At 35.4% G+C, this 25,970-nt stretch overlaps 1 protein-coding gene across 7 annotated transcripts in view; it reads left to right on the plus strand.

Annotated features, from left to right (window-relative positions):
* The first annotated feature begins 21,260 nt into the window (after positions 1 to 21,260).
* Positions 21,261 to 25,970, plus strand: part of LOC141499990 (zinc finger protein 236-like) — a 150,715-nt gene continuing 146,005 nt past the window's right edge. For 4 of the 7 annotated variants that reach the window (XM_074202824.1, XM_074202827.1, XM_074202826.1 and 1 more), the window contains exon 1: positions 21,262 to 21,476. In XM_074202824.1, coding sequence (XP_074058925.1) covers positions 21,358 to 21,476 — 119 coding nt within the window. In that variant the 5' untranslated portion in view covers positions 21,262 to 21,357. Of the gene's footprint in view, positions 21,477 to 25,970 lie in introns of all 7 variants that reach the window. The other 3 variants (XM_074202825.1, XM_074202823.1, XM_074202822.1) reach the window with 1 other exon arrangement.

Below are 25,970 nucleotides of genomic sequence, written 5' to 3' on the forward strand. Positions count from 1 at the left end.
CAAACCCAGGTACTCCTGACTCCAGGGCCGGCGCTTTATACACTGCGCCATCTAGCCGCCCCTTTCATTATTACTTAAAATGACTCATCATTCACAAATGTGAATTCATTTCAAGAAGGAGAAGAAAGGATAGCTCTTATTTGGGCTAAGTAACTTGGTTTCATCGAGGGTAATTAAATACTTGCTTATTATTTCTTTATCAGAGAGTTATTGATTCTCATTTGGAATTTTTATTTCAACATTTTCAGTACAAAGAGCATTCTCCTTGACTGAGAAAACAGCAAAATTGTGGATAGAATGGTTCTGTCTTCTCTTTGTTATTATATATGATTAAATTTTCTACCCCTTTGTGTAGATAAGCAAATTCTATCCTTACTTTGTTCCTCATATTTTTCCCAAATAACTAAACATTAAAAAATAACAAACAAAATCCATCTTTTTATTGTCCTTAACTTCCTTTATCAATCTCTGTTCATTTTGAACTTTTGCACTAATAACACTGTACAGTTGTGCTTTTGTATTCTCTTACATTAAAGTCTTACTTTTATCTTTTGTAAATTTCTTTAAAAAAGTTAAGTTTGCTCACGATTTCTGAATGGATTTAAATATTGGTCTATTCAGACAGCTATTAGAGCAGGTAGTAGTGCAGCAGATAAAGGCAATGGTTTGAAGTCAGGAAGACTTTCCTGAGTTCAAATGTGACCTCAGACACTTAGTAACTATATGACCCTGAGCAAGTCACTTAAACCCCTTTGCCTTAGTTTCTTCATTTCTAAAATGAGCTGGAGAAGGAAATGGCAAACCATTCCAATATTATTAGAAAGAAAAATCCAAATGGGGTCTTGAAAATGATTGATTAACAACATTCAAATATCTCATTTTACCTCCTCATTGGGATTGTTTCCCATTTTTGACTTAGAATTTTAGTCTTGGTTCTCTCCTATCCCACCTATACTTTTCCCCTTCCTTCTCCCCCCCCCCCCCCCCCAGTAAAAATTTGGGCTCATGGGATCTAACTTAACCTTCTAACCCTTTGAAATATGCTTTCCCCAAATCTGGAATACATGTCAAGCTATGGCTTAAAACCCTGGAAAGGAGTGGTTCCTTTGTTCTAGCTGTCCACCATATTTCCAACCCAGGAACTCCTGGTTCTTTTTGTGAGATTCAGATCTAGAATAGAATTTTTTTTCCCCTTTTTTCCAGATTTTGAAGGATGGAAATCATGGTCAAGAAGTTATTACCTTCTTTGCTTTTAGCTCCAGAAGATAATTTGGATAATTATAGTACCCTATAATGATAGTGTTATGTCTTTGAGCCAGACTTATGTTTTCCCACACTACTCATTTGTTTCCTCTTTCTGCCCAGTTGTTCTACTTTTATTGAAATGCTCTCTACTGTGTTCCTCTACCCATAATGTGAAGTTTCTCACATAATTATGCCTTAATATTCAGTGGTATATCTCTGCCTCCTCTAACCATCTTCTGTTATGGGTTTTCGTCCTGTTAAGTTTTAAGGATAACATATGAGGTCAAAAGTTGCCTCCATAGTTTTCATACTACTTGCTTGAAAAACTAAAAGTGTTTTAAAATGTTTTTTATTCTGTACTTAAATACCAAAATATAAATGAATTTTCATACTCATAGCATAGCACAAAAGAGGACTGTATTAAATCATGAATTTCCATTTCATAATGCTTGCTTTTAAAAGCATAATAAATTCTACATATTATCTCAAAATTGTACATGACCCTCTTTTTTGACATCACTATTACAAACTTTCTCTCCCCAATGAAAAACTAAGAAAAATAAAAAAACTATAGCAAACTTTTAACAATAGTCAAACAAAACAAATCTAAACAGTGACTATATCCCAGAATTTATTTTTCTTTCCTTCACTTTGTGGTTATCACCTGTCTTTCAGAAGTGGGCTAGCATTCTACATCTTAGGCCCTGAAGAAATGGTTAGTTATTGTAATGATCAGAGTTAAGTCTTTAAAAATTATTTTTCTTTCCAATATGACATCCTTATATATGTTGTTTTTCTAGTTCTTCTTACTTCACTCTGTCAGTTCATGTTTTCCAAAGTTCTCTTAAATCTTCTCTTTCATTTTTCCATTAGTGCCATAATATTTCGTTGGTGTTCTGTAATTTGTTCACTCATCAACTAAGAAGCAGGCTTAGGCACTCTCTTAGGTATTAGTTCTTTACTTTTCTCCTCTTCTTTGACTTTTCCTTCTTCACACCAGGATCCCAAAAATTCTTCTTGCTTGCAGCTATTCCTTTACCCCCCCCCCCCCCTTTTTTAAAGATTTTCTTTTTTTGCAAGGCAAATGGGATTAAGTGGCTTGCTCAGGGCCATACAGCTAGGTAATTTTTAAGTGTCTGGATTTGAACTCAGGTACTCCTGACTCCAAGGCCGGTGCTCTATCTACTGTGCCACCTAGCCACCCCTTCCTTAATCCTCTTAAGATATTACCCTATCCTATTTTCTCTTATTGAATTGGAGATAATTTTATCCCAAGATATTTGTGTATATTCAGTTTGCCTTTTGTCTGTTGCAGATAAGAATGAGATTTATTGGATGCCCTCTATCCCATGCCTTCTTCCATGTTTTGTATATTTTTCTTTTGACATTTTCAAATTATGAAAATTAGCAAAATTCTACCTTTTTTATCTTTGTATATAAACTAATGTTTCCTGTATTTTTCTCTTAAAAATCTTTAAAATAGAATGAGTCAGACTGTAGTTCTTTGTTTTCCTATTTTAATTCTGAAACAACGGTTTTTCCCCCCTATTAGTGTTTTTTAAGAAAGATTTTATTTATTTTGAGTTTTATAATTTTTTTCCCCATTCTAACTCCCCCCCACACACAGATGACGGTCTGTTAGTCTTTACATTGTTTCCATGGGTATACATTGATCTAAGTTGAATGAGATGAGAGAGAAATCATATCCCTTAAGGAAAAAAAAATAAAGTATAAGAGACAGCAAAATTACGTAATGAGATAACAGTTTTCTTAAAAATTAAAGGTAATAGTTTTTGGTCTTTGTTCAAACTCCACAGTTCTTTCTCTGGATACAGATGGTATTCTCCATTGCAGATACCCCAAAATTGTCCCTGATTGTTGCACTGATGGAATGAGCAAGTCCTTCAAGGTTGAACATCACCCCCATGTTGCTATTAGGGTGTATAGTGTTTTTCTGGTTCTGCTCATCTCACTCAGCATCAGTTCATGCAAATCCTTCTGGGCTTCCCTGAATTACCATCCCTTCTGGTTTCTAATAGAACAGTAGTGTTCCATGACATGCATATACCACAGTTTGTAAGTTATTCTTCTAGTTCCTAAAGTAAATGTACCTTTCTTCTGTTTCTTGTGTTGGTATTTTAAAATTCCTACTCAGATGTCCTGATTTCATCAGGAATGCTTGAAAGTCTCTATTCCATTAAAATTCATTTCTTCCCTTATAGGATTATTACTAGCTTTTTTTCAGGATAAGTTAATCTTGATTGTAGGACCTTTTGAGCTATTGTATTCCAAGAAATTCTCTTAATTTATGTTAGAAACTGCTAGGTCTTGTATGTGCTAGACTGTGATTTGATTGATTATTTCTAGGTGCTTGTATTGTTATTTCTTTGCTAAGGGAACTTTGGATTTTGGCTAAGACGTTCTTGGGGTTTTACTTTTTGCACTTCTTTTTAGGATATGATTGTAGAATTCTTTTTGTCTTTGTCCTCTGCTTTTTATTTATAATCTTTCAAAATACAGTATCCAGATTTCCAAAAGAAAATCATAAGTTACTTCTCTCTCAGATTATCTCCAATTTATTCTTTCTATATCTTGCTTTTTTTACATTGTTGTTTACATTTTTCTCCCCCCCCACTAATGAGCTTCTTGAGAGCAGGAACTTTTTTAAAAAAATACAATTTTATTGATTTTTTTTGTTTCTTACATTAACACAATATCCCATATACCCCTTCTTCCCCCTCCAAGAGAACCATCTCATATGACATATACTATTTTTAAAGAAAAAAATAAAGTAAGCGTAATTGATTGATATAATGAATTGATATATTGAAAAGGCCCCAAAATATGTGTGATGGTAACACCTATGAACCCCAGCTCATTGAAGAGATAGGTTGGTGGTATCTTCTCATATCTCTTTGAGTCACATGTGATCTATATAATTTTGTTATATTTATTTTGGATTTTTTGTTGTGTTGCTTTCCATTTACACTTATAGTTGCCTTTTATATTGTTTCCTTTGCTCTGCTTACTTCACTCTATATCAGTTTTGTGCTATGTTTTTATTACACATGTAATTTCTTACAACACTGATATTCTGTTATGTTCATATGGTATGTCCAATTGATATGCATTTGTTTCTAATTTTTTAACTATCTTAAAAAGTGCTGCCATAAATGTTGCATATTTAGAAACGTTTGTAATAAGCCTCAGTAATGAACTCTCTAGTTCAAAGGGTATGGTCACTTTAGCTCCATTTGTATAATTCCAAATTACTTTCTTAAATGGTTGTACCATTTCATAGTTCTACCAGCAATGTATTGGCTTGCCTTATCTTTCTACAACCTCTCCAACATTGACTGTTGCCATTTTTGTAGGGTTTGAGGTAAAATCTCAGGATTATGTTGACTTGCATAGGTGGTGCAATGGATAGAGCACTGGCTTTGGATTCAGGAGGCCTGGAGTTCGAATGTGACCTCAGACATTTACCACCTACTAGCTGAGTGCCCTTGGGCAAGTCATTTAACCCTGATGACCTCACATCTGGGTCATCTCTAGTCATCCTGATTCATATCTGACCACTAAACCCAGATGACTTTGGAGGAGAAAGTAAGGCTGATGACTTAGCACAGCACCCCCCTCACTCAAATCCAACTCACATGCTTGTCATAGCATCGCCTCCCCAATGTCGTGATCTTCTTCGAAAATGAAGGACAAACAATATTCTATTTCTCTTATTTTAATAGTGCCTTGGAGAATTTTTTCCTGTGATTGTGAATATTTTGCAGTTCTTTTGAGAACTATTTGTTTATATCCTTTGACTATCTATTGAGCAATGCCTATTAGTCATATGCATGCTATGAACACACACATTATTCATTTTATGCATATCTGGCATAGCTTATTTAGCCATTCCACAATTGATGACTATCCCCTCAGTTTTCCAATTCTTTGCTACCACCAAAAGAACTGCTGTGAATATGCTTGTACATATTGTGTTCATAGCATCAGTTCTCTCAGGAGGTGGATAGCATGTATGTATTCATTAAGAATCCTTTGAAATTGTCTTGAGACATTTTGTTGATTAGAGTAAACAAGTCTTTCAGAGTTGATCATCATTACAAATTCCTGTTACTGTACACTGTTCATGTTATCAGTTTGTATAATTCTTTCCATGTTTTTCTGAAACTACCCTCTTCACTTTTTTGTAGCACAATAGTACTCCATCAAAATCATATGCCACAACTAGTATTGGTTATTCTCCTTGATTTCTAATTCTTTCCCACTTACCAAAAGAACTGCTATAAATATTTTTGTATCTCCTGGTCCTTTTCCTTTTTTTTTAATGTCTTTGTGATAAAGACCTTATAGTGGTATCACGCAGTTTCATTTTAGGCATAGCATAGTACCAGGTTTTTCCCCTTATATTTATGGACCAGTTTACCACTTTACCCGCAGTTCATAAGTGTACCTATTTCTTTTTTATGTTCTCCACTATTTGTCATTTCTGGTAGTTGTGAAGTGTACCTCAGAGTTTTTTTTAATTTACATTTCTCTAATCAGTATTGAGTTAGAGTATTTTTTCATACGATTGGATAACTTGATTTCTTCTAAAAACTGTTGGTTTATATCCTTTGATTATTTACCACTTGGGGAATGACTCTTATTTTTATAAATAAAATATAAATATATTTTTGACTAAGTTCTATATGCATTGGAGAAATTTGCTGTAAATTCTGTGTATGGGTTTCTGTCATTTCTGTTGTTATTTTCTTTACCTTCTACATTTATTCATTCTTCCTTTTTGTTGTTTATTTGCTTGAGGGACAAATAATTTCTTTAATTCTGGTTTTCTTTCTAAAACTTTTATACTTATATTTATACTTTTATATTATTGAATACTTATCCTTTGTCCTATATGGTTAAGCTTATATTTGCAGGATAGGTCACCCTGGACTGCATTCTGAGCTTCATTGCTTTTTGGAATACATTATTCCAATCCTTCCTCCTTTTTCTACTTGAAGTGAAATATAGTCATGAATTATTTTAATATTCTTTACTTTGTATTTGGAGATTTTCTCTTAATGACATATAAAACTTGTTTTGCATTTGTTGTTAAATTTAAACACTATGTGTCTTGGAGTTTGCAGCCTGCAGGTTTTTTTTTTTCTGAAGACAGTATTTGAATTCTTTCCATTAGAATTTAATTTTCTATGTTTAGAAACATTGGACAAGTTCACTAATATTATTCACCTCATTATTATGCTAAAATTTTATCCATTTATATTCTTTTGAGAGACCTGTGATCCTTAGGTTGTCTTTGTGCATTCTGTCCTTGAGTTCAATATTTTTTCTTGCATAGTGAGCATATTTTCTTTTAATATTACTGGGATTTTTTTCCTGTTGATGTTCAAGGTCTTTGAGTTTTCTTCTTCCTGGAATCTTCAATTTTCCTCCCCATCCCTTTTGGTACTTACTTTTTGACTCTCAGTTCTGATTGTGATTTCCTTTGGGACTGGATTTCAAAGTGTCCCAGTCTCCTTTCACACTGAACAGTTTACCATTCAGCAATTTAGGTCTCCGCCTCAACCAATTTGTGAGTGGTCAGTCTTGGACCTAGCTGGATAACTGTGCTCTTCTCTCACATTTAATAGACTGCTGCTGCATATCTTCTTACATACACAATGTCTTGCATATACATATACAATGCCCTGTCCTCATAACCTATTTCATTTCTATTCTTCAATTCTCTGGTTCAATACATGCAGTTTAAAACCTCTTTTCTTTGACCAATGCTAGTCAGAACTTTGCAGTACTGTTACTTCCAGGTTGTTGACCCAGTAGGTTTTTGTTCCTTTATTGACTGGCCAAGCTGGTTGATAAGGCCATGAAAACTTCCAGAACCTGAACTGGGATCTCTGTGACATTGGAAAGAGGGAAGGGAGGAACAAAATACAGGTTGTGATGTAAGTCTGTCTTAGGTCCATCCTTGAATCTTCTCATGTTGGTTCTCTGTTGGTAACTGGGGGATGGGGGAGAGGTCTAAGTGAGCTCAGGGATGTTAATCATTAGTTGTGTTTTGTTTTGACCTTCTTTTTAGATTCTGGGTAATGTAGGCCATGAAAACAACTGAATTTGCTTTATCTTTTGGGGAGGTTTGAGTGGATAATAGGGATCAGAGAAAATAACTAGTCTGTCATCTTTTGCTCATGACCCAGAAGTCATTTCAGGGATTGGTTTTTGCTTTTCTTTGTTTCCCCCCCACACTTAGCACAGTGCCTTATACAAAATAGGAACTTAATAAATGTCTGCTAACTTGATTTACTGGGAGTTCAGTGATGTGTGTGTGTGTGTGTGTGTGTGTGTGTGTGTGTGTCTGTGTCTGATATCTTTTATTTTATTCTATTTTCAGTCTGATTTTGTTTTGTTATTTCATGCTGTCATTGATTTATATTTGGTTTATTCTTGGGTACATCTTGGGTATACAGTTCTTGAGTACATCTTGGGTATACAGTTCAGTCTTTTCAGTTCTAAGTTTTTAATATCTTTTCATCTCCTTTTATCTCTTGCTTCATTTTCTTATTACTATTTATGCAGTTCTTGTAGAAAGTTCATTTTATTTTCACTGAAAAGGAAAAAAGTTCCTTGCTTGTAGTTTTTATAGTTACTTTTACTTGTACTCTACCTCTAGAGCACGAATTGTATCTGAGTGAGTGGGACTGTGCTAAATCACTAGCCTCACTTTTTCCTCCCAAGCCACCTGGGTCCAGTGGCCAGATATAAATCAGGACGACTGGAGATGGCCCAGGATTCAAGACAAGGGGCAACTAGGTGGTACAGTGGATAGCGCACTGGCTCTTAAGTCAAGAGGACTGAGTTCAAATTCTACTTCAGACACTTGACACTTACTATTTCTGTGTCCCTGGACACACAGGGCCATTTCTAGTTAATCCTGATTCATATCTGACCACTGGACCCAGATAACTTGAGAGGAGAAAGTGAGGCTAGTGACTTAGCACAGCACTTCCTCATTCAAATCCAATTCACGTGCTTGTCATGGCATCACCTCCGTGATGTCATGATCTTTTTTCAGAATGAAGGGCAAAGAACACCAGCAATTTCTAGACCAATAATTACCTTTTAATATTCTTAGCATTTTTCTGTGATTTATTAAGTGCTCTGGGCTTAGTTCTGAATTGGAACTTTTGTGCCATGTCCAGGGCCCACTCTCCGCTATTCCCCCCCCACTCCCTTTTCATTTTTGGATGGATACTTGATCTTTCCTTGAGTTACAGTAGATCCTGAACTATCTTTGCTTTTCAGGTTTAGTTCTCTGAATCTTTAAGGTTCAGAGCACTTGCCTCTTCTTGGCAATGAGGACATAATGTTAAGGTTTTCAGAGCGCCTTGATTTGTGGAATATAGAAGTCTGAGTACTCTAGCTCTATGTTTATTGCCTACTGCTACTTCTGGGCAATTTCAAGATCCCTAAATTGGGGTTTTTCTCAGGATAGCCCTCTACTTTTTCTGCTTCTGGACACAGAAACTTGCAGGCTACATGTCTGATTGGTTTTTGGTTGTGTGATAGATAACTCTTGACTTTTTTGTTGTCCCTTTTTTCCAATTTCCCTTGTACTTCTGGTTATCTTCTGTTGTTCTAGTTCGGCAGAAGTCTGTAATTTTTCATTAGATTTCTTGATCACTATTCAGTTTGGATTGTTATCCTGTAGTAGGTTTGTGGGAATTTGGTAAGGCATCTCCTCCCTTGAGAGACATCCATCTTGACTAGTTTTTTTAATGTAAACTTTGTATATTTGTGTCTCAGCATTTGCAGTGAAGGTTTGACTGGTGCCATCTCCATAAGGTAACATTTCTTGTGTCCTTAGGGTTTCAACTGATATTTTTCTCTTTTTCATTGTTAATTATTCTGTGTCTTCTCATCTAACATTTTATTTAGTTTAAAATTCATGTGATTAACTTTCAAAATGCATTCTTTTTTTTTTGTCAGTCTGAGTTTCTATTTATTTTAAAACAATGGGGTGCAGTGGTTTGTGGTTAAAATAACCTTTGCTGGAAAAAAAAAACTGGAGCCCACATAAATCAAGAGAGCAAACTCCAAAAGACTGAACTAGCTGCCTTGCTACCCCAGGGGACAGAGTAAAGGATAGGGTTAAAACAGAGGGTATAGAAAAGGTAAAATGAGAAAGAAAAGGTCATTTACAGTCAAGTACAACTTCCCAAGGCAATACAATCACATTAAAAGAGGGTGGGTAACACTTAAATTGGACATATTCAAAACTACAAGCCCCACTCTACCTCCCCGAGTCTTTTTCTTAAAAATTCTTTTTTTTTCCCCCTTGAGGAGGGAGCAATGACATGGTGATTTCCTGAGGGTAGAGGATGCTCAAATGCATTTCTTGACCTTTTTTAGTTAGGTGTCTCTCATCAATTGCATCATTGAACAAGTACCTCCCATCCCTATATATATATTCAGATGTCAGCCTTCCAGTTTCAAATATCACCCTTTTTAGCCTGCTATTCATTTTCCAGATAATTTTTCCCCCTTCCTTTTGCTTCCTTACTTCCAGTGAGCAACAGCAAGAAGAGTACAGCCTGGCTCCCTATTATTATTCTTACCTAAGACTTTGTAATATCTGGCAGTACTTTTTCATTTCCTTCTGGCATTCTTACTTGTGTCTAAATAAATAACCAGAAGTGGGAAATAGGCATCTGTTTTGACAAATCTTGGAAGGTTTTCAGTTATGTTTTGGATACATGGTCCTTAGAAGGTGACAGAACTTTCTGTTGCTCTTATCTTATTAGTAGCTATCTCATTACACCTGCTAAGTGAATGATCGATTAACTACTACTACCCTTTTCATCTTTTGATCCTTACTGGATGATCTCTTAGATGATAGCTTCCATGATTATATCTTTCTTTGGAGTATAGGCAACTGTTCAGAAAGTCTCAATTCTGTTTTTAAGTCCTAGACATAATGCTATTCTTTTCTGACCTTTTACCTTATAACTGTCTTCTGCCCTGGACAAGAGTCCAGTCTCTCTTCTTTCTTAGATTAAATTTTTTCTTTAGTAGAGAACTTAAATATCCTTCAAAATTCTGGAGTCCAAAGTCTTTCTTGAGGCTCTTTACCTTGTCCTCTAAGAGAGAGATCAGCCTTTTCCCCTCCTAAGTGCATACCTTGTATTTAAGTGAGGCAGAGTTGCACAAAGTCATCAGTCTCACTATCTTCCAAGTGGCAGGATAGAATCAAGATGACTGTTGATGGCTCAAGATGTAGTGGGTGACCCTAGCATCTATAAGCTCTAAGTGCTCCACAGTACCTGCTTCAGCTGCTTTTCATGGCCTTTGGAACAAATTGTTCTCATCCACTCATTCTACTAGGGAAAGTCTTCACATGCTTTGGTTAGACAACTCTAAACCTTTAACTCCCCAATGGGGGTTTGAACCCTCTTGGTTACCTTCTACCTGGGTTAGCCATTCTACTGAAGAGGTTTTCTGGGATGTGGCCGCTGTTCTTGCTACAGTTTCTTGGAGCCATAGGTGAGAGTTAGGTGGATCAGGTAGACAACAAAGGAGGAAAGCTCTCTGAAAGGGCTTGGTAGTCCTTATACCAGAGGTTCTAGTCTTCCTTGATCACACATGTTCATCTCATGTAAAATATAAATAAGTCACTTGGTTGTGGCAGAAATACAGATATTATGAGTGGGCAAGCTGGCTGAGTGATGTGAGCAGAACTAGGAGAACATTGGACACAACAGCAACATTTTATGATGATCAATTATGATAGACTTAGCTTCTCTCAGCAGGATCCTCAGAACAAGGATAATTCTAAAATATTTGTGATAGAAAAATACCATCCACATTCAGAGAAAAAAACTGGAATTTGAATGCAGAGCAAAGAATAATATGTTCACCTTTTCTTTGATGTTTTTTCTTTTTTATGGTTCTCCCCCCCACTTTGTTCTGATTCTTTTTTCACAACATGACTAATATGACTAATAAACATGATTGTACATGTATAACCTATATCAGATCACTCACTGTCATGAGAAGAGGGGAGTGGAGGGAGGTAGAAAAACTCAATCTTAGAAAAAAGATGAATGTTGAAAACTCTTTACATACAAAATAAAATAACATTTAAAATCTTTTTCATATAAAATAAAATAACATTTTAAAAAAGGAATTACAGATATCACAAACTCAATGCAAATCATTCTACACTGTCCTCAACTTTTCATAGTGGTTGAGATTTTCAGCCTTTCTTTAAGAAGAATATTTTCTTTCAATGATCAAGCACTTTTTTCCATCCTTTTGCCCCATTCTTCAGGGTAGGGAGAAATAAAGAAAAAGAAAGTCCTGTAACAAAAAAGTTTAGTCAAGAAAAATAAATTCTCATATTGGCCATGTTAAAAAGCATATTTTTCTGTTACCTTGCTGGCAGTAGGTAGGTATTCTTCCTCTTTGGTTTTTCTAACTAATCCTTGCAGACTAGTTTCTTAAGTCATGAAATATTATTCATTTTTATGATATTGATATTATAGTATAAACTAGATTGATATTATAGTATAAAGTAGTCTCTTGGGTTTTTAAATTTTATTCTGTATTTGCCCATATCAGTCTTCCCAGAATTCTCTGAAACTGTATCTTCATTTCAGCACAATAGTATTAAATTAAGTTCATATACCATAATTTGTTCAACTATTCCTCAATTGATAGACATCCCCTGAATTTCTGGTTCCTTTCCACCATACAAAAAGCTTTTACAAGTATATTTTTATAAATATTTTTATTCATTTATTAATTTTAAAGTTTTTTAAAATTTAATTTTTTCCAATTACATGTAAAGTTAGTTTTTAATATTGATTTTTTTGTAAGAGTTTAGTTCTACATTTTTCTGCCTCTCTCCCTTCCCTCTCCCCTCCCCATGACAAATATTCTGATATAGATTATAAATGTACAGTTATGTTTAACACATTTCCATATTAGTCATATTGTAAAAGAAAAATCAGAGCAAAAAGGGGAAAAATCATGAGGAAGAAAAAAAGCAACCATCCAATTTAAAAAGTGAAATTCTAATTTTTGGTCTCATTTAGACTCCATAGTTCTTTTCCTCTTGATGTGGATAGTATTTTCCATCACAAGTTTTTATAAATATTTTAGTACATACAGAACTTTCCTCTTTCTTTGATCCCATTGAGGTATATGACTAGCATTGGTATTGTGGGGTCAAAGGGTGTGAAGAGTTTAATAACTTTTTGGACCCAGTTCCATATCGCTTTCCAGCATGGTTGTATCAACAGAGCATCAATTTTCTTGTTCATCCATAGTCTCTCCAATATTAGTTATTTTACTGTTTTTGTGAGGTAAGAATTGTAAGTTTTTTACTCTTTTTTTCTTTAAAGCTACTTTTTGCTATTCTCACCTCCTAACTTAGGTTTGTTTTGTCTGTAAATAATCTCTCTCTAAGTCTGCTCTCCTGTTATTCCTTTTCCTTTTTTTTTAGGTGTCCCTGATGATTTGAATCAATTTCCACAACACTTACACCAAAAGGCACATCTATATGTATTTTATCTTCTTACCAATTCAGAATAAATAAATTCAAGTGTTGCTTGCTCTCCTACCCCTTCCTCTGATCATATCATAACTCCTCACCTCCAATTATTCTTTGCTAGTTTACTGTACCTTCTCCTTCCTCTTCTCTTTAATATCATCAAAACATAACAAAAAAATTTTTCCCAGGCACCCTCTTATTTGACTCCTTCTCTGACCCGTAATGACATTATGGTTCTTAGCAATACTTGTATCAATCCTTCCCCTCAATCTTACTCTCTCTTGGAATGAAAACATATGTTTAGAAGTCCTCTCTTTCATAAAAGTCCATTTTTTCCAATAAGATTATACTAAGTTTTGGGGTAAATTTATTTTGAGCATAACCCTCTATCTTTTTGCCTTATGGAATTATATTACAAATGCTTCTTTCATTTACATTGGCATCTAATCTGTTAAATCTTTTGTGATTGTGACTGTGGCTCTACATTAGTTATACTTTTTCTTTCTATCTACTTGCTGTATTTTTTCATTGACTTTGGAGCTCTAGATTTTCACTGACAATGCTGGAAGTTTTTTGGGGTTTCCCTTAGGAAATACTTTGTGGATTCTTTTTGGTTCTTACTTTATCTTCTGTTTCTAGTAGACCTAGGCAGTTTTCTTTCATAATTTCTTCATATTTGAATTACTGGCTTTTTGGGGAGGAAGAATGTCATGGCTTTCAGGGAGTCCAGTGATTTTTTTTTTTAAATTAAAGAAAATAATGTTTTATTTTCCCTCTATATTACATGTAAAAATAAGTTTTGACATTCATTTTAAAACTTGTTTCGAATTCTCTCCCTTTCTTCCACCCCACTCCCCTTCATTGAGAAAGCAAATTATTTGATATGGATTAAAATTGTGTAGTCATGCAAAACATTACCATAATCGTCATGTTATAAAAGTAAGTATAACCCCCCCCCCCCAAAAAAAAAGAGAAACTTCAAGAAAAATCAACTGTCTTTGGAATGAATGGTACTCTTTATTATAAAAAGTCATGAGGATTGTGTTGGGAGATAGTATTGCTGAGAAAAGATGTCATTCACAGCTGATGATTCTATATTGCTATTACTTTGTATATAGTATTTTCCCCATTGATTGCATCTACTCATTTAAATTTTTTTTACTGATAGTATTCTGTTTGGTTTTTTTGTTTGTTTATTTTTGTTTTTAGGTTTTTGCAAGGCAAATGGGGTTAAGTGGCTTGCCCAAGACCACACAGCTAGGCAATTATTAAGTGTCTGAGGCCAGATTTGAACTCAGGTACTCCTGACTCTAGGGCCAGGGCTCTATCCACTGCGCCCCCTAGCTGCTCCAATAGTATCCTGTTTATCACTTCTTATAACAGAATAGCATTTCATCTTAATCACATGCCACAATTTGTTCAGCCATCTAGTTCCTTGATATCAAAAAAAAAGCTTCTATAAATATCTTTATTAATATAAGTCTGCTTCCTTCCTGTTTTTCATCTCTTCTGGAGTATAGACCTGGTAGTGTCATTATTAGGTCAAAGCGTAGGCATGGTTTTTATAGTCCCTTTGGGCATAGTTCCAAATTGCTCAACATTAATATCTCATTTTCCTTACTCCCTTCCAACATTTGTCATTTTCTCTTTTATGTTCTGTTAGCCAATCCAATAGATATGTTAGGATTGTTTAATTTAAATTAAAAACTCAGAATTGTTTAATTTGCATTCTCTTATCTCTCTTTTTTTAATGTGGCCATAGATAGCTTTGATAATCTAATCTGAAAACTGTAAATATCTTTTGATCACTTATCAATTGGGAAATGGCTCTTATTATTTACAAATTTGACTCAGTTCTTTAAGTTTGAGAAATGAGATCTTTATCAGAGAAACTTGTTATATTTTTCACAGTTACTATTTCTAACTTTATTTCCCCTCCATCCTTTCCCCCTTTCTATTTTCTTTCTCCTTTCACTTTGACTCTCCTCAAAGTGTTTAGTGACTGACTACTTCATCCTATAATCTTCCATCTCTTCTATCACCTTCTCCCCTCCCCTCCCCCTCCTACTTTCCTCTTAGGGTAAGATAGATTTCTATACTCGATTGAGTGTGATTGATATTCTCTGAGCCAGTTCAGAAGAGAGTAAGGCTCACTTACTCCCCCCCTCCCCATTGTAAAAGCTTTTTTATTCCATTCTACTACTCCTTTTCTCCCAGTATATTCCTCTCTTACCCATTATTTCCATCTTTTTAATATATTATCTCTTTATAGTCAATTCCTACCTGTGCCTTGTTTACATACGATCCTTCTCTAACAGTCCTAATAAATGAGAATGTTCATCATCTTCCCATACAGAAATATAAGCATTTCAACATCATTAAGTCTTATGATTGTCTTTTTCCTGTTTGCCTTTTTATGCTTCACCTGAGTTTCATATTTAAATATCACAATTTTTGTTCAGCTCTGGGCTATTTATCAGGAAAGTTTTGAAAGTTCCCTGTTTCATTTAATGTCCATCTTTTCCCCTGAAAGAATATGTTTAGTTTCTCTAGGTAGTTTATTCTTGGGTATAATCTAAGCTCTTTTGTCTTCTAGACTATCATATTCAAAATCCTACAATTCCTTAATGTAGAAGTTTCTAAATCTTGTGTTATCTTCTCTGTGGCTCTAAATCCACTGTGGCTCTAATTGAATTTTGTTTTTCTGACTTGTTTACAATATTTTCTCCTTGACCTGGGAACTCTGAAATTTGTCTATAATATTGCAGGCAGTTTTTATTTTCAAATCTCTTTCAGGAGGTGTTTGGTGAATTCATTCAATTTCTAGTTTACCCTCTGCTTCTAGAATATCAGGGCAGTTTTCCTTGATAATTTCTTGAAAGATGATATCTAGGCTGTTTTTTAAAAATCATAACTTTCAGGTAATCCAGTAATTTTAAAATTATCTCTGCTGGATCTGTTTTCCAGGTCAGTTTTCCTGGTGAGATATTTCCCAATTTCTTTCTAGTTTTTCTTTTTTTTCTTTTTTTTGGTTTGTTTTATTGTTTCTTGATTTCTCACAAAGTCATCATCATCAGTTTCCCTTTGCCTCCAATCTGTACTTTAAGGAATTATTTTCTTCAGTGAGTTTTTTATTTCCTTTTCCATTTGGCCATTTCTGCTTTTTTAAGATGTTGTTCTTCTTCACATTGACTTTTTTTGGGCCTCTTTTCCCATGTGGTACTGTCGGTTTTCAAGATGTTGTTTTCTTCATTTTTTTTGTGTGTGTCTCCTTCACTAATGTGTTGACATGGTTTTTATGATTTTTCCACATCACTCTCATTTCTCCTCCCAATTTTTCCTATGCCTTCCTTTCTTGATTTTCAAAATTCCCTTTTAACTCTTCCCTGCCTGAGATTCAATTTTTATTTTTCTTGGAGGCTTTGGTGTAGAACCTTTGACTTTTGTTATCTTTTGAGTGTGAATTTTACTCTTCCTTGTGACCATAGTAAATTGTCTATGGTCAGTTTTTTTTCCCCTTCTGTTTACTTGTTTCCCCAGACTATGACTTGATTTTAACTCTTTGTTAGGGTGGGACTCTGCTTTCAGGGTGCAGGGTAAACTGTCCCAAGCTTTGGGGTTTTTTGGCAGCTGTTTTCAGGGATATTTCTAGGGATCTACAAGTTTTCAATTCTTCAAAGGTCTTTTATTCTAAGAAGAAGTTTGTGCCACTCTCCTGACTTGTGCTGTGTTCTGTAGGTGGCCACAAGCTTTGCTTTCTGCCCCTGGAACTGTGAGGAGGGTCCCTGCTCTATTGCACCAGTAAGCTCTGTTATGCTTCTACTTTTTTTCCTGAGACTCAGACCCAAGAGTTGTGACCCAGATCTGAGTATGGGTAAAGCAGTAGAGTCCTGCCTCAAGTGCTAGCAGAGAGATCCCTGTAATTTTCTTCTGATCCCTTTACTATTCCTGGACCCAGAGTTCCAGAAGCATCTACCACGCTGATTCAGTGGCTCCCAAGGCCTCTCTTGGCTGCTGGTTCTGCTCTGTGCTGCTGAGACCTGCACTGGACTGTGCTCCACTGTCACCCCCATGTAGCAGACTTTTCCTGCTGACCTTCCAACTGTCCTTAGCAGTCTTTGGGTTGAGAGATCTGGAAACCTCCACTGCTGCTTCTGACCCAGTCGCCTGGCTGCCTACTTCTGGATTGCTGGGGCCTGGTTTGCTTCAGCATGGTCTGGGCTGCTCTGCCCTCCTCTTTGAACCTGGTGCAACAGACCATTCCCTAGATCTTCCAAGATGACTTGGGCATTCTAGAATTTGTTTAGAGTCATTATATAAAGGTATTTGGAGTTTTTTGGAGGGAGAACTCCTGAGGAGTCCCTGCCTTTACTATGCCATCTTTGCTCTGCCCCCTCTAGTTCAGTGATTCTCAAATTAGATCTATTTTCCAAGTGAGTCAGTTTCAATATGAGCTACCTTTTATTTTCTCTTTTTTGTAGTCTTTTGATTTTGTTTAAAATTTACTATTGTGTCATGAATTTATCTTTTGTTTTGACTATCCTAATTTTTAGGGTATTTTTTGTATGTAAGATTTTATGCTTTTTGAGCTAAACTGTTTATTCTCTTTTGAAATCTCTTTTCTGTAGGTCATTTCTTTTCCAATTATTTCCCTTATTCTCATTTCCCTTGTGATATTTTTCAAATTCATTATATTTTCTAGTAATTATAATCATATGTGCAAACTGTATTATTTTTGAAACTTTGCCTGTGTAGGTGTTTTGATTATTCTCTTCTGAGTTTGTATCTTGGGCATCCTTGGCACCATACCCCTCCCTTTTTTTTGTTGTTTGTTTACTCATTCATTCGGTAATTTCTTCTGGGCAACTCAAGAGTTTCATTCTAGCTGCAAGTTAAGGGGGCATAATCTTTGATCCTGTGTTAAGGCTCTCTCTTTCCCTCTCCTTTCCCCTTTCCTTATTCTTCTCTTCTGAATAGGGGCCGAATTCAAGATCTGCTCTAGACTAGAGGGGTCTTGGGCTAAGTCTGTTATCCCTAGCTTCTTTGGGAAAATGTTCCTTCCTTCACGCTTATACTGACCTTGATCTGGAGTCGTGTGTGTTGTGTGTGTTGTGTGTGCGTGTGTGTGTGTATGTGTGTGTGTGTGCACGCGTGCATGTGTGTGCCTGTGTTGCTAGGCTGTCCCCTCTGCTGTTGTCTTGGGTTGGGACCTGAATCTGAGAAAACCTCTGTACCTCCTGATGCTTTTGCTATCTGATGTACTCTGGGCCCTTCTGGCATAGACTAGAGATTGATTGGTCCAGGATCTTTAAGTCACTGCATTGCTTTTGGCCTAGTTCAGAACCCTGAGTATTGAGTTTGTATCCTGGGCCCCCTAGAAGACCCTGCACTGTTGGGGAGGACCTCTTTTGCTTTTGAGCATCTGGAATTGAGTCAGTGATCGGGTTTGCTGACTTAGCTCAGCGCTCTGGACTTTGAGTCCTTGATCCCAGCCTGTTCCTTGACCATTCTAATTGCTTTAATTGCTTGATTGTAGTTTTTATTAGAGATTGGAAGAAGAAAGTTGACCCGTTGAAGTTTCTCTTTTGATTTCAGTGTGGTGAGGGAGGTGTGAGAGTTTTTTTTGCATATGGTCAAACAAGTAATAAGTAGCAAAGCTGGTGATGTATTTATTTAATGGAAATGATTGACAAGTTCATTGCAAGTATAGCTTAATCAAATATTATTTTACTAAAGAAAGCTTAATCAGTTCCCCAATTCAAAGTTTTAAAAAGTCATTGATTGTTTTATATGGATAAGATTTTAAAACTGGAGAATTTAAGGTCTCACTGAGTACCATTACTGAGTTTCTATATTCTGACATATCACATTCCACTGAAATGTATTAAAGATAAATCATTTCAATGAAAAAACTTGTCCTTTTGTTTTATGACAATTGAATGAATACTTAATATAAGCTAATTCCAAGTAGGGTTTATTTCATTCTTTGTGCTTGTCAGTCAGTAAATATTTCCTAAGTGCCAGGCACTGCTAAAATCTGTAGATACAAAAGAGGTAACAGACAGTTCCTGCTCTCAAGCATATAAGGATCTAATGGCGAAGATAACAAGGAAGGAAATATGTATACACAAGCTTTATACAAAATGAATAGCAAATAATTAACAGAGGGGAAGCACTGAAATTATTTGAGATAGGATTCCTGAAGAAAATGATGTTTTATGGCATTTTAGTTGGGAATTAAAAGGATATCAGAGAATCCTGTAGACTGAGGATTAGGAGATGTGGGTGACTGCCAGAGAAAATGCTACAGCCAGAAAGGGAGTATCTTTTTTCCTGGAAAAATAAGGAGGCCAGTGTTAGTAGATTAAGGAGTAAGTACTGGGTGAGAAGTAACAAACGAATAAGAATATGTATCTGGTGAGGAGTAACATGTAAGAATGCTGGAAAGCTAAAGGGACTGGAGGGGGAAAGGAGTTTGGGGGGAGGAACGATAAGGAACCAAAATAATGTTGTCCTTGATTTTTGAAGAACACCATGACATCAGGGAGGTGATGCCATGACAAGCATATGAATTAGATTTGAGTGAAGAGGTACCCTGCCACTTCACTTTGTCCTCCAGAGCCATCTGAGTGACCAGTGACCAGATATGAATCAGGATAACTAGAGATGGCTCTGGAAGGGAGGCAGTCAGGAGGATTGAGTGACTTGCTCAAGGTCACTTGAGCAATAAATGTCTGAGATTATATTTGAACTCAGGTGCTCCTGACAAGAGCCAGTGCTCTACCCAGTAAACCATCTAGCTGTCCCTATAGGGAACCATTGAAGTCTATTGAATAAGCTGGTGGTGTGGTTGATTTGCACTTTAGGAAAAACATTTTGGTAGTTGATTGAAGGATATAGTGGTGAAAGCCCTGAAGCAAGCTTTTTAAATGCTCCTTTTGGGAGGTGATAGATGAGAATCTGTACCAGAGTTGGAGACAAAGGAGAGTAAAGAGCATTTTTGGAGAAATAATACCAAAATTGAAATTATAGGTCTTGACAAGAGTTTGGATATTGGGGTGGGAGTGAGATGGGGTGAAAGATAATGCAGAATTCAGGATGATTCCTAATTTGTGAACCTGAGGGACTAGGAGAATAGTGTTTCCCTTTACCGACATAGGGAAATAGTAGACAGGGAGTGTTTAGGGGAAAGATGAGTTCTGTTTTGGATATAATAAGTTTAAGATGTCTTCTGGATATCCAGTTTCAGATATCTGAAAAGCAATTGGAAGTGCCAGATTGGGAATCAGAGAAGATAGGGCTGGATAGGTAGATTTGGAAATCATCAGCAAAGAGAGAAGATCCATTGAAGTTTATGAGATCTCAAAGTGAGGTAGTATAAAGAGAAAAAAAGAGCAGGATGGGAATAAGGAATCAGGGGGTGGGGAATGGGGAATGACCTGCAGGCTTCAGAATTGCTGAGCTATTTGGGGAATGACAGGGTTTGGGAAGGTTCATTATTGAAGACAAAGCTTCACTCCTTTTCCCAAGAGAAGCTGTAGATCAGACTGGAGATAGATGCAGTAGCTGATAGATGGGATATAGTCAGATGAAAGACCCCATTTCACTATTCCTTTTTCTTTGAAGATTGTTGATTAGACTGTAAATGGCACTGTGGCAAGCTAGGAGATAGAAGGGGGCACCTTTTTTAAAAGAAAGTCCTCCTTCTAATACTCTTAACTGCAGTGGGACAAGTCCTACAGAAGGGTGTTTTGCCTTCAAGGGAGATTGCTGAGGGGTGTTGCCTTGAACTGCTTCATATGCAAATGAGCTCAGCCTGGCTCCTTTTGCTACTGTCCCTCTGGGCACATTCCCAGAAGAAGTTGGAGGGGAATGGTCTGAAGAAAGTGGCTCCTCTTCTGACCCAAGGTTAGCCAGAAATGTAGGGGATGTAGGGGGAGAGGTCAATTTAGGGTGGTGGCATATCTCTAGGCTTTGGAGATAGGCTGCACTGGAGATGGAAGGTTAATGTGTACCTAACCCAGAGTGCACTTAATAAATGCTTGCTGATAGAATGATTGATTATGTGGACCTTAGTTATCACCCTAGGTTTCCTCTATGTGCAAATTTTTTAAAAGTTATTTTGGCATATAGAAGCAAATGTGAAATACTCATCATTCTTGAAATAGTCTTTAATAAAGATAAAATTGTATTTCTTGTATAGTTTGTTTTTCAGTTAATCTTTTGTCTTTCATCATAGTTCAACTTATTTCTATTCATGTAAATAAGTTGTCTTTTAGAAATGAGAATATTTTGAAAGTAGGAAAAGAGGTCATTTCTGATAAAAATATTGCTTTGGGTAGTGACCTAAAATATATATATATATATATTCTATTGGAATAAAACATTAAAAAGTAATGATTTTCAAGTAGCTATTTTCCTTAGTAATAAAAAGTATTTTTAATATATTGGTTATTGACAAATATTTATTTTCAATTTTATAGAATCTCATCTGTTCTGAATGTGGGGATGAATTTACTCTTCAGAGTCAATTATCCATACACATGGAAGAACACCGGCAGGAATTGGTTGGGAACCGAATTTATGCTTGCAAATCTTGCAAGAAAGAGTTTGAAACTTCTTCACAACTCAAGGAACACATGAAAACTCATTATAAAATAAGGTAGGAATTTTATGTTTACTGTTTATGTGAAGCTGTGCAATAAATTAAAATGAAACTGACTTAACAATGATAAAGGATTTTTATTTGGGTTAAAATATTTTTATGATTTATAAGGAGACAATGTCTACAATAGAGAAGGAGAGCCAGCAAATTCATTGTTTAAAGTTTGGTTTATGAGGTTGAATCCCATCTTAATATCATTATAAGGTTTGGTTTTATTTCTAGTCCCTTTCTAGGGACTTTTTTCTTACATGGGTTAGAGCGTAATAAGCTTTTATTGTGCTCATAAACTTGAAATAATACATGAAATCATAGGTCCTTGAACTCAGTAGACATTTAATGCTTTTGTTTCCTCCTCTCTTATCACCAGTATTCTAGGTATAGGGTTAAAACAATTTCTGTCCTTGTAGAGCTTACATTTTAATGATGGAAGACACTACACTAAAGGGAAATGAAAAATGGTGGGGTATATGGTAAAATGTTAGGAAGGTAGGATAATACTGCAGTACTGAAAGTCAGAAGCATTATTATTATTTTTATTATTATTATTATTATTATTAATTATTTGCATTTTTTACTTATTTAAGGCAATGGGTATAAATGACAGCCAAGCAATAATTAAGTGTCTGAGGCTGGATTTGAACTCAGGTCTTTCTGACTCTAGGGCCAGTGCTCTATCCACTATGCCACCTAGCTGCCCCCTATTTTAATTATTATTAATAAAAATAATAGTAATTTTACCAGTGGGGGTAATGGGTTGGCATGATGAATGGGTGTTTCTCAATGAGAAAGTCCCAAATGCTTAGGGAGAGGTTTATGGGGTGAAACTATAACAGACAACCTGGTATGTAAGTTCTGAAAGTCAGATGAACTGGGGGAATATGACTTCAACAAGCTTTAAAACAAATGAGTTTGTCAGGGCAGCTTGCCTATTATTTGTTTAATTAATGAAGATATTCTTCTGGTAAAGTACATACCTGCATTTGTATACATCTATATAATCATATATTCTTGGTGAAATTTGATAGTTCAAAAAAAATTCGCTTGTTATGTTTTGTAGGTACCTAAATTTCTTTTCACTACAGTTTAAATTTTTTTTTATTTTTCCCTCAATTAAATGATTTGAAACATTTGTTGGGGTTTTTTAAATTTTGAGCACTAAATTTTACACCCTTTTACCCTTCCCTTCATCATCCTCTCTGAGATGTTTAGCAATCTGATAATAGGTTATGCAGTCTTGTAAAGTTTCCTCATTATTCATTTTGTGGAAGAAAAGTTAAATAAAAAATGAATTCACTCCTTTCAGTTTTTGATTTTCTTTCCTTTTCTAATCATATTACCTGAGACAAATGAAAAGAGCTCAAGAGAGACAGTGTATCTGGGTAATTAAGAATCAGTATATTAGACTAGTTAATAAGTTGATGATTAGTGATTTCTTTTGGTAACTAAAGACAAAATCATGGAGATCACTGAATGCCTTTGGAAAAGGAAGGTAACCCTCCTAACATCTAAAAATCAACCCTGATTGGTGGAACAGTTAATAAAAGGATGGACTTTTGGATGAGGAAATGGGCTTAAAATCTTCATTTCCTCCTCTTGAGAATGGTTTTGATCATGAGAAATTAGCCACCACCAGCAATCTGGACAAAGAAATCCATCTTTATCCAAACTATTCTGCTTGGCTTTCTCCTTTTTAAGCTAGATTCTAATAGACAAATTGCAGGGACATAGACTTAATTCTTATGGTCAAGAATTCATTCAGATTAGATGCTGTTTGTCAGGTCTTCTGGTTGGGTGGGGTCCTGGTCAAGAGCTTGTACTAGAAGGATTTGGCCAGTCTCATTAACAGTGTTCCTTCAGAGACTGGCTGGCCTACAGACTAGTCCTTGAATTGTAAAATAAAGAGGGGGGGGGAGAAAGACTTCAATCCTAATTAAATAATGGTTTATTAATATAATAGAAAAATAATTACTTCTCTTTGAAAAATTAATTTCTTGATTGTATTTTAATAACTAATTATAATATTAGAACCAAGGATTTTCATTCTCATCCAGAATCCAACCAGTGTTACCCAGAGGGACAGCTAGGTGGCCCCAGCAAACAGAGCACTGACTGGAGTCTGGAGGATATGAGTTCAAATCCAGAATTTAATAGTTACTTAACTTTGTGACCTTGGGCAAGTCACTTAACCCCATTGCTTTGCCAACCCGTGCGCCCCCCCCCCCCAACAAACAAAGCAAAAAATTTTATCCAGGTCAAGATTTAATCAGACAGAAAAAAAAAATTCTAGGTTTGGACTGATGGGTATGTTTCTGTTGTGTTTTTTGGACAGATCTGGGAAAGTATTGATTTTCCCTTTTGTCAGAATAGAAATAAAGGGAAATTGATATTTCTTTAACCAAGATTTGGGTGAACCAAGTCACCCAAAACCTTGATTTTAATAGGGACTACCTCCCATTATGTTAACTGGTCAGAGTTGATTGTTACCCCTCTGGAATGCCTACTCTTTTAAGGGCATATAAACTGTGAACCCACCTCCATTAGGAAAGTGATTAATTACTCAGAATGTATGACTGTCAAATCTTTTTAACCACCTCATCTCACAACAGGTGGTTTTATTTCATATATATATATGTGTGTGTGTGTGTGTGTGTGTGTGTGTGTGTATATGTTTTCATAAATACATGAAAGTTCCTAGTTTTATTTATTAGTTCAGTTTTCTTCCTTTCAATTTTATTAATCTCCCCTATGATTTTCAGGTTTTCAAATTTGGTGTTTAATTGATAATTTTTAATTTCTCTTTTTTTCTAGTTTTAAAAATTATTTCTTAGTTGTATGCTCAGTGAGTGCATTGATCTGCTCTTTGTTGATGTAAGCATTTAAAGATATAAATATTCCCCTAAGTACTTATTTAGCCATATCTCATAAATATTAATATGTTGTCTCATAGCTTTCATTTTCTTTAATGAAATATTGCTTCTATGATTTGTTCCTTGATCCCTCTTATTCTTTAGGATTGGATTATTTAGTTTCCAACAAACTTTTTAATCTTTTTTCCACTGCCCTTTATGAAATAGAATTTTTAGTGCTTTATGACGTGAAAAGGATACATCTTATATTTCTGCTTTTCTTGATTGGTTGTGAGGTTTTTTATTTCCCTCACATTGTCAGTTTTTGCATAGGTGCCATGTACTGCCAAGAAAATGGGGTTGTGTTGAGTGAGTGAGTGAGAGACAGAGAGAGTTTGTGTGTGTGTGTGTGTGTGTGTGTGTGTGTGTGTGTGTGTGTGTGTGTGTGTGTGTGTGTTCCTTTCAATTCCTATTCAGTTTTCTCCAGGGGCATATCATCTCTAACTTCTCTAAAATTCTGTTTACCTCCTTAACTTCAGTCTTGTTTTTTTTTTTTATTTTTATTTTTTGTAGATTTACCTAATTCTGAGGGGGGGGGGGAGTTGAGGGCCCCCCCACTAGTTTTGCTGTCTGTTTCCTCTTGTGACTCATGTAATGTCTTCAGAAATTTAGATACTGTATCATTTGGTGCATATATGGTTAGTCTTGATGTTAGTTACTTCATTGTTCATAATTCTGTTTAGCAAGATTTGATTTTCCTTCCTTATCTCTTTTAATTAGGTGTATTTTTGCTTTTGTTTTGTGAGATCATGATTGTTACCTTTTTTCTTTACTTCAACTGAAATTGATTCTGCTTCTCACCTTTTCTCTGTGTTTCTCTGTATTCCAAATGTCTTTCTTATAACCAACATATCTAGAATTCTCATTTTTAATCTATTTTGCTATCTGTTTCTGTTTTATGGGTAAGTTTATCTCATTTGCATTTACTCTTACGATAATTATTTCCTTCCATTCTAGTTTTCATTGTTTATTCTTTTCTCTCTTGTTATTTACTTCTGGCTACCACCTCCCCAAGCCTACCCTCCCCTCTATTTTTTCTATTATATTAATAAACCATTATTTAATTAGGATTGAAGTCTTTTTCCTCTTTATCTGTTAGTATCTGATACTATCTGATAGTATCCCCCCTCTCCATCTTTATCCTTATCTTTTTTACTTCTTTTTGGGGTATATTAGATTTCTATATCCAACTGAGAGTAAGTTTCAAGTATTGCACCCATGCCCCTATCTTTACCTCTACTGCAATAGCTTTTATGCCTTTTTTTTATGTAAGATAATTTACCCTCATTCTCTTTCCCTTTCCTTTTTTCTCAGTGTAAACTTCTCCCACCCTTTCATTTTTTTTGTATATCATCCATCATAGTCAACTTTCTCACATTTTATCTATATATATTTCAATTACCCAAATACTGAGAAAGTTATTAAGAATTATAAGTATCACTGAATCTCTTATGTTTTCTTTCCTGTTTACATTTTCATGCTTCTCTTGAATCTTATACTAGAAAAATCATATTTTTTAATTCAACTCTGGTCTTCTAATTAGGAGTGCTTGAAAGTTTGCTATTTCACTAAATGGTCAACACCC

This window comes from Macrotis lagotis, chromosome X (genome assembly GCF_037893015.1).
Source record: "Macrotis lagotis isolate mMagLag1 chromosome X, bilby.v1.9.chrom.fasta, whole genome shotgun sequence".
NCBI classification, from domain to species: Eukaryota; Metazoa; Chordata; class Mammalia; order Peramelemorphia; family Peramelidae; genus Macrotis; species Macrotis lagotis.